Below are 11,237 nucleotides of genomic sequence, written 5' to 3' on the forward strand. Positions count from 1 at the left end.
TCTTATATGATGTCATGGGTCTCATGTGATGTCATGCGTCTCATGTGATGTCATGCGTCTCATGTGATGTCATGCGTCTCATGTGATGTCATGTGTCTTATATGATGTCATGTGTCTCATGTGATGTCATGCGTCTCATGTGATGTCATGGGTCTCATATGATGTTGTGCGTCTCATGTGATGTCATGTGTCTCATGTGATGTCATGTGTATCATGTGATGTCATGTGTCTCATGTGATGTCGTGCGTCTCATGTGATGTCATGTGTCTCATGTGATGTCATGCGTCTCATGTGATGTCACACGTCTTATGTGATGTCATGTGTCTCATGTGATGTCATGCGTCTCATGTGATGTCATGTGTCTTATGTGATGTCATGTGTATCATGTGATGTCATGTGTCTCATGTGATGTCATGTGTCTTATATGATATCATGCGTCTTATGTGATGTCATGCGTCTTATGTGATGTAGAAATGACTTTGAGGAAAGTCGTCTTTTGCCCCCCCTGCTGGTTGTGGTGAGTGGTGACATCCCAGCAGAGTGACGATGGACCCCCCATGATCAGTCACCCCGGATCCACATTTCATTCATTCTCTCCAATCAATTCTCAGTCCAGGGAGCACTGGGCGGGGTGACTCCTCCCTCCTGACTGGCCCCTCCCTCCTGACTGGCTCCGCCCTCAGCAGACCTCCTATATGAGAAGAGGTAGAGGTGCAGCTGAGCACAAGTTTGTCTGATAAGGAAGCGCAATGGCAGATAATGTGAGTATGAGCGCTGATGGAAGCTGCAAGAGCTGGTCAGCTGGGTTTTGAGTGTTGTAGGCCGGTGATCCTCACCCCCCCCGTCCTCAGGGCCCACTAACAGGCCAGGTTTGCAGGATAACTGAAATACATGACAGGTGATATCATTTGCTGCTCAGTGATTGCAGTGTTCTAGTCTGCATCTCCCCCAAGGTAATACATAAAACCTGGCCTGTTAGTGGACCCTGAGGACGGGGGTGATGACTGCTGTTGCAGGCTGTAGTTGGGATAGTGGTGCGGGCATAGGGTGGGGGGGCTGCTGGGTGTGGGCATAGGGTGGGGGGGCTGCTGGGTGCGGGCATAGGCTGGTGGTGGGGGGGGGGGTTGCTGGGTGTAGGTCAGGATATTAGTTGCAGTAAAACCTTGGTTTGCGAGGATAATTCTTTCCAGAAACATGCTTGTAATCCAAAGCGCTTGTATATCAAAGCCCCCCCCTTTTTTTTGTTTTTTCAGGGTATAAAAGAAGAGAGGCACCTCTAAGTGTAGCAATAAGTTGCTAAATGTTGTCCCTTCATTACATGTAACCAGATTACTACACTTAGGCTCTTTTTTTTTTTTTTTTTTTTTCTCAGTTGTGACATGCTACTCTTATATCAAGACATCGCTTGTATATCAAGGCAAAATGTATTAAAACATTTTGCAAAATGCTCTTAAACCAAGTCACTCTCAAACCAAGGTTTTACTGTGTTTTCCTTCCACCTATTCAGGGTATGATGAATGTGTGTATTTTCGATGCATTCTGATATCCCGGCACAGAGCTGGGTCGGCCTTCCTGGGTATTCTTAGTATACGGCAGCCCTCAAATTTTTTACACTCGCACTTTGCAAGTGGAAAATTAGGTCTTGCAAGCTGGGCTGCCGGGGGGGGGGGGGGGGGGATTGATTGAGCCCTGTTAGATGGTATATACTGGGATGGTGTATGGGGGTATATACTGGGATGGGGGATGGTGTATATACTGGGATGGGGTATATACTGGGATGGTATATGGTGGATGGTATACGGTATATGGTATACAGTATATACTGGGATGGTATATGGTGGATGGTATATACTGGTATGGTAGATGGTATACGGTATATACTGGGATGGTAGATGGTATACGGTATATACTGGGATGGTATAAAAAATAAATACAAATTACATGTATGATTATATTAACCACTTTCTTTGATTTAATAACTATTATGTTCCTATTCTGAGATGTGACGTGTCCGTCCCTCTGGGTTGCTCCATTGTGGCCGATCCTTACCTCTCTCCATACAGGATGGAAGGTGGGGGGGGGGGTAATACTCCAGACAGATGAGATATTTGCTGACCAGAATACAACTCCTCCTGTACACACCAAGTACATCATTATTACTAAACATGAATGCTGGGCAGGCCTTGTGCCGGTCAGTAATGGGCCCGTCTGTCTGTAGATGGGACTATAACTTGTATAAAGGTCTGGGCAGCCGACATCCATGACATGAACATTAGAAGAGAAAATCTATATATTGTCAAGTCATTGATCTGTTTTTAGAAGACACTCGTGATCTGCTGGGGATGTCTATTATACAGGATGTAGTAATCCCCCCCCTCTATTATACAGGATGTAGTAATCCCCCCTCTCTATTATACAGGGTGTAATAATCGTCTCCTTTCTCCTATGCAGGGTGTAATAATCATCCCCCCTCTCTATTATACAGGGTGTAATAATCCCCCCCCTCTCTATTATACAGGGTGTAATAATCCCCCCCCTCTCTATTATACAGGGTGTAATAATCCCCCCCCTCTCTATTATACAGGGTGTAATAATCCCCCCCCCTCTCTATTATACAGGGTGTAATAATCATCCCCCCTCTCTATTATACAGGGTGTAATAATCATCCCCCCTCTCTATTATACAGGGTGTAATAATCATCCCCCCTCTCTATTATACAGGGTGTAATAATCCTCCCTCTCTCTATTATACAGGGTGTAATAATCCCCCCTCTCTCTATTATACAGGGTGTAATAATCATCCCCCCTCTCTATTATACAGGGTGTAATAATCATCCCCCCTCTCTATTATACAGGGTGTAATACCCCCCCCCCCCCTCTTATACAGGGTGTAATAATCCCCCCCCCCCCTCTCTATTATACAGGGTGTAATAATCCCCCCCCCCTCTTATACAGGGTGTAATAATCCCCCCCCCTCTTATACAGGGTGTAATAATCCCCCCCCCCTCTCTATTATACAGGGTGTAATAATCCCCCCCTCTCTATTATACAGGGTGTAATAATCCCCCCTCTCTCTATTATACAGGGTGTAATAATAGTCTCCTTTCTCCTATACAGGGTGTTGTCTTGTGTAACTTCAGCCTCAAACCCGGACACTCCATAGAGGTGAAGGGGTTCATTCCCGAGGGCTGTAAAAAGTAAGTCCTGGTTCTTTCCTTGGTTATTATACAATAGTTCTGCTCTCTGTATAAAATAATTTGCCAAAAGTAGTAAAGTGTTCTGTGTACAGGAGACATCCTCCTGACCCCTCGCTGGGAATTTGGGGTGTGGGAGTCCCTCTAATATCTGACATCAGATTGTTTTGCTCGGAGCAAATTTTTCTCCAACATTTGTTCTTCTACATTGTAGCAAAATGTCATCCTGGAGAAAACTTGTCTGACTTATCAGCGGTCATCTGAAATATGACTTGACTTTTGTCTTTCCTCTGGGACACTTACCTGTGTAGCTGCAGGCACTGTGGAGGAATTCATCCTCAATTTACAGTAGAAAGCACATTGTCGCTATCACATACAAGGTCTGGACACCCCTGGAATGGCAGCAGGGAGTGAAAGGGCAGAGTAGTAGTGACTTCTCGGCTCACCTTCTCAGAACTTGTTAGTTCGGCTCCCCCCTCCTTGTAGTGGCTCCTCCTCTCTGCCAGTTGCTTGGCTCGCCCCGCTCCTTCTCCTCTCTGCCAGTTGCTTGGCTCGCCCTGCTCCTTCTCCTCTCTGCTGGTTGCTTGGCTCGCCCTGCTCCTTCTCCTCTCTGCCGGTTGCTTGGCTCGCCCCGCTCCTTCTCCTCTCTGCCGGTTGCTTGGCTCGCCCCGCTCCTTCTCCTCTCTGCCGGTTGCTTGGCTCGCCCCGCTCCTTCTCCTCTCTGCCGGTTGCTTGGCTCGCCCCGCTCCTTCTCCTCTCTGCCGGTTGCTTGGCTCGCCCCGCTCCTTCTCCTCTCTGCCGGTTGCTTGGCTCGCCCCGCTCCTTCTCATCTCTGCCGGTTGCTTGGCTCGCCCCGCTCCTTCTCCTCTCTGCCGGTTGCTTGGCTCGCCCCGCTCCTTCTCATCTCTGCCGGTTGCTTGGCTCGCCCCGCTCCTTCTCCTCTCTGCCGGTTGCTTGGCTCGCCCCGCTCCTTCTCCTCTCTGCCGGTTGCTTGGCTCGCCCCGCTCCTTCTCCTCTCTGCCGGTTGCTTGGCTCGCCCCGCTCCTTCTCCTCTCTGCCGGTTGCTTGGCTCGCCCCGCTCCTTCTCCTCTCTGCCGGTTGCTTGGCTCGCCCCGCTCCTTCTCCTCTCTGCCGGTTGCTTGGCTCGCCCCGCTCCTTCTCCTCTCTGCCGGTTGCTTGGCTCGCCCCGCTCCTTCTCCTCTCTGCCGGTTGCTTGGCTCGCCCCGCTCCTTCTCCTCTCTGCCGGTTGCTTGGCTCGCCCCGCTCCTTCTCCTCTCTGCCGGTTGCTTGGCTCGCCCCGCTCCTTCTCCTCTCTGCCGGTTGCTTGGCTCGCCCCGCTCCTTCTCCTCTCTGCCGGTTGCTTGGCTCGCCCCGCTCCTTCTCCTCTCTGCCGGTTGCTTGGCTCGCCCCGCTCCTTCTCCTCTCTGCCGGTTGCTTGGCTCGCCCCGCTCCTTCTCCTCTCTGCCGGTTGCTTGGCTCGCCCCGCTCCTTCTCCTCTCTGCCGGTTGCTTGGCTCGCCCCGCTCCTTCTCCTCTCTGCCGGTTGCTTGGCTCGCCCCGCTCCTTCTCCTCTCTGCCGGTTGCTTGGCTCGCCCCGCTCCTTCTCCTCTCTGCCGGTTGCTTGGCTCGCCCCGCTCCTTCTCCTCTCTGCCGGTTGCTTGGCTCGCCCCGCTCCTTCTCCTCTCTGCCGGTTGCTTGGCTCGCCCCGCTCCTTCTCCTCTCTGCCGGTTGCTTGGCTCGCCCCGCTCCTTCTCCTCTCTGCCGGTTGCTTGGCTCGCCCCGCTCCTTCTCCAGCAGTTATTTGCTTCTTTAACATATTGACTTGGCAGCTCGGATCACTCTTCTCTCACTAGTAGGATGGGAGAGCTGATTCTGGACTCGAATGACTTCATTGTTTCTCTTGTGAACTTTTCAGGATGAATTTTTCCACAGTGGCTACAACTACAAACCTAATTGAAGGATTGTACTTTACCGGAGCTCCACCTTAAAGTGGAACTTATGCTCATCTGTCTTTGGGGGGGGAGAAAGGATGGATAACTGTCTTTGGGCGGGGGCGGAGGGAGGATGGATAACTGTCTTTGGGGGGGGGGGCGGAGGGAGGATGGATAACTGTCTTTGGGGGGGGGGGGGGAGGGAGGATGGATAACTGTCTTTGGGGGGGGGGGGCGGAGGGAGGATGGATAACTGTCTTTGGGGGGGGGGGGCGGAGGGAGGATGGATAACTGTCTTTGGGGGGGGGGGGGCGGAGGGAGGATGGATAACTGTCTTTGGGGGGGGGGCGGAGGGAGGATGGATAACTGTCTTTGGGGGGGGGGGGCGGAGGGAGGATGGATAACTGTGTTTGGGGGGGGGGGCGGAGGGAGGATGGATAACTGTCTTTGGGGGGGGGGGCGGAGGGAGGATGGATAACTGTCTTTGGGGGGGGGGAGGAAGGATAGATACCTGTCTTTGGGGGGGGGGAGGAAGGATAGATACCTGTCTTTGGGCGGGGGCGGAGGGAGGATGGATACCTGTCTTTGGGGGGGGGGGGGGAGGAAGGATAGATACCTGTCTTTGGGGGGGGGGGAGGAAGGATAGATACCTGTCTTTGGGGGGGGGGGAGGAAGGATAGATACCAGTCTTTGGGGGGGGAGGAAGGATAGATACCTGTCTTTGGGGGGGGGGGAGGAAGGATAGATACCTGTCTTTGGGGGGGAGGAAGGATAGATACCTGTCTTTGGGGGGGGGGGAGGAAGGATAGATACCTGTCTTTGGGGGGGGGGGGAGGAAGGATAGATACCTGTCTTTGGGGGGGGGGGGGGGGAAGGATAGATACCTGTCTTTGGGGGGGGGGGGAGGAAGGATAGATACCTGTCTTTGGGGGGGGGGGGGGAAGGATAGATACCTGTCTTTGGGGGGGGGGGGGGAGGAAGGATAGATACCTGTCTTTGGGGGGGGGGGAGGAAGGATAGATACCTGTCTTTGGGGGGGGGGGAGGAAGGATAGATACCTGTCTTTGGGGGGGGGGAGGAGGAAGGATAGATACCTGTCTTTGGGGGGGGGGGAGGAAGGATAGATACCTGTCTTTGGGGGGGGGGAGGAAGGATAGATACCTGTCTTTGGGGGGGGGGGAGGAAGGATAGATACCTGTCTTTGGGGGGGGGATAGATACCCTTTTTTGGGGGGGGATAGATACCTTTTTTGGGGGGGGGGATAGATACCTTTTTTGGGGGGGGGGATAGATACCTGTCTTGGGGGGGGGAGGATAGATACCTGTCTTTGGGGGGGGGGAAGGATAGATACCTGTCTTTGGGGGGGGGAAGGATAGATACCTGTCTTTGGGGGGGGGGATAGATACCTTTTTTGGGGGGGGATAGATACCTTTTTTTGGGGGGGGATAGATACCTGTCTTTGGGGGGGGGGGGAGGATAGATACCTGTCTTTGGGGGGGGGGAGGATAGATACCTGTCTTTGGGGGGGGGGAGGATAGATACCTGTCTTTGGGGGGGGGGGAGGATAGATACCTGTCTTTGGGGGGGGGGAGGATAGATACCTGTCTTTGGGGGGGGAAGGATAGATACCTGTCTTTGGGGGGGGGATAGATACCCTTTTTTGGGGGGGGATAGATACCTTTTTTGGGGGGGGGGGATAGATACCTGTCTTTGGGGGGGGGGAGGATAGATACCTGTCTTTGGGGGGGGGAGGATAGATACCTGTCTTTGGGGGGGGGGGGAGGATAGATACCTGTCTTTGGGGGGGGGAAGGATAGATACCTGTCTTTGGGGGGGGGGGGGGGAGGAAGGATAGATACCCTTTTTTGGGGGGGGGGATAGATACCCTTTTTTGGGGGGGGGATAGATACCCTTTTTTGGGGGGGGGGGATAGATACCTTTTTTGGGGGGGGGATAGATACCTTTTTTTGGGGGGGGATAGATACCTGTCTTTGGGGGGGGGGGGGGAAGGATAGATACCTGTCTTTGGGGGGGGAGGATAGATACCTGTCTTTGAGAAAAGAGGGACTAATGGGGACTAAGGGAATGTTGGGACTTTAAATGAAACAAAACATTAAGGGCAGATCGAATCAATGGGTAAAATATATTAAGCTGTTTATTGGTAGCACATATGGATACATTACAGTGTAGATATAGGATAATAAATAGTGTTAGGGTTCATAATGGGAACATGATCGGTCAGTCATAAAACTTCCAATAATATCATGATAGCCAAAGTAACACATGATAAACGATTTAACCAGCATAAATGCATGGTGAATATACATGGTAGATCAATAAGTATGTTAAAGTGCATGATGGAGAAATGACTGATCGACCCTGGCACGTTCCAATAGAAGCATAGTAAACAATGTAACACATAGTAAAAACTGTGATCAACAGTAATCAATAGTCGTTTTGGACAATCAAAATAAAAAGATAGAGACATGATTGGTCAATCATAACAGGTAATAATTATAACATGGTAGACATTGTAACATAGTAGACAGTGTAACACATGGTAGACAATGCAACCAGCAATACTGCATGGTAAGTATGCATGGTAAATAAATAGTTATGTATAAGGTATGTATACTGATTGATCATGGAGAATTAAAAATGGTAACATGGTAAACAATATAACACATGATAAGTACTGTGATCAACAGTGTATCCAGAGTGGTGTAAGTTCATAAAAAATATTATATAAGGTACATGATTCGAACGTTCAAATGCCCATGATAGTATCCATGATTAAAGTGACATATCATCTATAAGGTAAGCTCGACGCGTTTCGTGGATACTTTCCACTCATCAGATACCTGTCTTTGGGGGGGGGAGGATAGATACCTGTCTTTGGGGGGGGGGGAGGATAGATACCTGTCTTTGGGGGGGGGGGATACCTGTCTTTGATGGGTATCCTTCCAGGAGTCCCGGCTGCAGCCCATGACATCACCACAGGGCTCCCTCCTCCCCCACCTGCCGGGCCAATAGAGGCGCAGGGCCTTGTGCATGCCCAGTAGGGTTCCCAGCGTGAAGCTTAGAGGCTGTTGGGTTCTCTTGCTTGCAATGGCAGCCCCCGACAGCTGATGGGAAGCACCAAGGGACACCTGGACCGGTAAGTGTCCATTTATTAAGCCATTTATTAAGCCAGCGGCTGCATTATGTGTCACTGCTGGCTTTTAATGTATTTTTTCGGAGTTCCGCTTTAAGCTTACTTTTGCCACTTGTAAAGAACGGTCTATATGGCTACAGGTTCACTTTAGGTATCTTTTAGTATGGGGACTTGTTTTTCCAGGACCCCGTTTGTTTATAAATGTTTTTTTTTTTTTAAGCAACCCGTTGGTCAATTATGATTGGCTAATCCAATTTATATATAATTTGCTATTATGAGTTGTCGTTAGAAATTGTAGCAGTTCCTCTGAAACCCAGGGGAGGACCCCTGGTGAGTGACTCGCGTATTGCATCCAGCGAGGTCGGCTGAGAAGAATAATTGGCGTTTTCTGTCTTTCTAGGTTCAACATAAACTTGGGAACCGGTGATAAGAATTTTGTGCTACACTTTAACCCTCGCTTTGATGCCCTTGACGTTAAGAACAAGATCATCATGAACTCGATGGTGGATAATGTCTGGGGAGAGGAGCAGGAGGAAAGCTTCTTCCCCTTCCAGGAGGGGGCAGACACCGCGGTAGGTCTATGCTGGGAGGGGCGGGACAAATGTTGGATGGGGCAAAGTGGTATCACTGGGGTAGATTCAGGTAGCTTTGCGCAGTTTTTACGGAGGCGCAGCGCACAGTTTTGCCGCTGCGCCTCCGCAAATTACCTGCGCTACCCTTGATTCACGGAGCAGTAGCTCCGTAAATTGCGTGGGCGCTCCGGCAAAATGCCCGGCGTAAGCGCGCTATTTAAATGATCCCGTAGGGGGCGTGGATCATTTAAATTAGGCGCGTTCCCGCGCCGAGCGTAGTGCGCATGCTCCGTCGGGAAACTTTCCCGACGTGCATTGCGGTAAATGACGTCGCAAGGACGTCATTTGCTTCAAAGTGAATGGCGTCCAGCGCCATTCACGATTCACTTACGCAAACGACGTAAATTTCAAATTTCGCGATGGGTATACGTAGCATTGGCTGCCCCTGCTATTGGCAGGGGCAGCCTTACGCAAAAACCGACGTACGTAAACTACGTACGCAGGGCTCGCGTAGGGTTGTGAATCGGCGTTAGTATGCAATTTGCATACTATACGCTGACCACAACGGGAACGCCACCTAGCGGCCTGCGTAAGAATGCAGCCTAAGATATGACGGCATAAGGAGCCTTATGCCAGTCATTTCTTAGGCTGCAGTTGGCGTAACGAGGTTCCTGAATCGGGAGCATTCGTAACGCCGGCGCAGGTAAGCAATTGCGCTGCGTAACTATGGTTACATAGACGCAATTGCTCTTTGAATCTACCCCACTGTTCATATTGGACATGTAATATCCAACCTCAGATGATGCAGTAGGCAGCCAGTGATGGGTTAGGTGAAGGGTATATATTGGGGGGAGTTGGCTGCTGGAGCCCCGGGAAAGCCACAGGACTCATGCAGGTCTCCATTGTTGGCCCTGAGTGAGCTGGGATTGATCTGATCCCAAGCACCGCTGAATGTGGACGACTACCATAGCGGGTTTCGCCTTCTGGAGTCTGCGCAACGCCTATGATGGACGTCCCACTGATCCAATGCCGTGACGTCCATCATACGCGCTGCAGGAATTGCAATGTGGTCGCCGTGCCACATCCTTGCTGGGGGGGGGGGGGAGAGCTCTCCTCCAAAAGCTCTATTTGTTGGGGGGGGGGGGGGGGAAGGACGTCAATTTTGTTTGGGAGCCACGTCGCACGACCGCGCAATTGTCATTTAAAGCGACGCAGTGCCGAATCGCAAAAAGGCCAGATCCTTAACCTGCATAATGGTCCGGGTCTTAAGCTAAATGAACAGTTTGGTAGTAAAGTCTTTTGTCTCTATGGCCATCGCTCAGTCCAGCAATCTGACACCGCGCCGTCTCTTTTCTTACAGGTTTCCTTCCAGTTTGAGAAAGATGCGATCGCCATACGATTGTCTACCGGAAACCCTCTCTCCTTTCCAGTCCGCGTTCCCGTAGAGGAGATCACGTACTTGGCCGTCAAAGACCTCCAGCTCAAGTCCATCACACTAAAATGAAGAATCCCTGCAGTGGAATCCCCCCCCCCCCCCCCCCCACGTGTCCAAATCCAGGCTCTGAGGAACGACCATAGTGAAGGAGAATTATTTAATCCTGTATAGTAACCCCCCCCCCCCACTCCAATCTGCATCCTTCCTGCTTGTATAGACTCACGTTGTGCTTTGCTCAGTTCATATATTGGAAATTAATTTCATCCACATTTCAAATAAAATCCAATGAGCTCCATTGTGTCTGATTTATCTTTTTTTTTTTATTTAGTGCTAAACTGACTTTGACACGATTTTCTGTATTTGATAGCAAGTCACTGCTGGCTGCATAGCGCCCCTGCTGGATGTTCCTTACATTTAAAAGGCACACTGTAACCAGCAGAGGGTGCTAATGCTACATTATGCCTGTGCAGTCTGAGTCGGTTCACACCACATGCAGTCTAGTGCAGGATTTTTATTATGTGTGTACATTTTTCATAGAAAAGTAATTTTCAATGGAATATTTCACCAGTTTTTGCAGTTCAAGTAAAAAAAGTAGAACATGTTGTGTGTTTTTTCCTGCACTGTACTGGAAAGCTGTGGAACACATGTCCTTAAAGCGGGGGTTCACCCATAAAAAAATTTTTTTTTTGTCTGCCATGCAGCATACTAGCGTCGGCTACAGTATGCGTTTATTTTATTTTTTTCCGCTGTACTCAGTTTAATCCGTTTCAGACTCCCCGCGGGGAATGGGCGTTCCTATGCAGAGGGGAACATGATTGATGGCCGGCTATGGCGCGTCACGCTTCCCGAAAATAGCCGAAATAGGACTTGGCTCTTCACGGCACCTGAGCAGTTAGCTCCTAGTCTGTGCGCAGGCGCCGTGAAGAGCCGAGACCTACTCCGGCTATTTTCGC

At 50.6% G+C, this 11,237-nt stretch overlaps 1 protein-coding gene across 1 annotated transcript; it reads left to right on the forward strand.

Annotated features, from left to right (window-relative positions):
- Nucleotides 1-685: 685 nt before the first annotated feature.
- LOC120944784 (galectin-1-like) lies at nucleotides 686-10,403 on the forward strand. Its single transcript, XM_040358571.1, has 4 exons — nucleotides 686-761; nucleotides 3,117-3,196; nucleotides 8,678-8,849; nucleotides 10,210-10,403. The coding sequence occupies exons 1-4, from the start codon at nucleotides 750-752 to the stop codon at nucleotides 10,351-10,353; spliced, it is 408 nt and encodes a 135-aa protein (XP_040214505.1). The 5' UTR covers nucleotides 686-749; the 3' UTR covers nucleotides 10,354-10,403.
- The last annotated feature ends 834 nt before the right edge of the window (nucleotides 10,404-11,237 follow it).

This window comes from Rana temporaria, chromosome 7 (genome assembly GCF_905171775.1).
Source record: "Rana temporaria chromosome 7, aRanTem1.1, whole genome shotgun sequence".
Classification (NCBI taxonomy): Eukaryota; Metazoa; Chordata; class Amphibia; order Anura; family Ranidae; genus Rana; species Rana temporaria.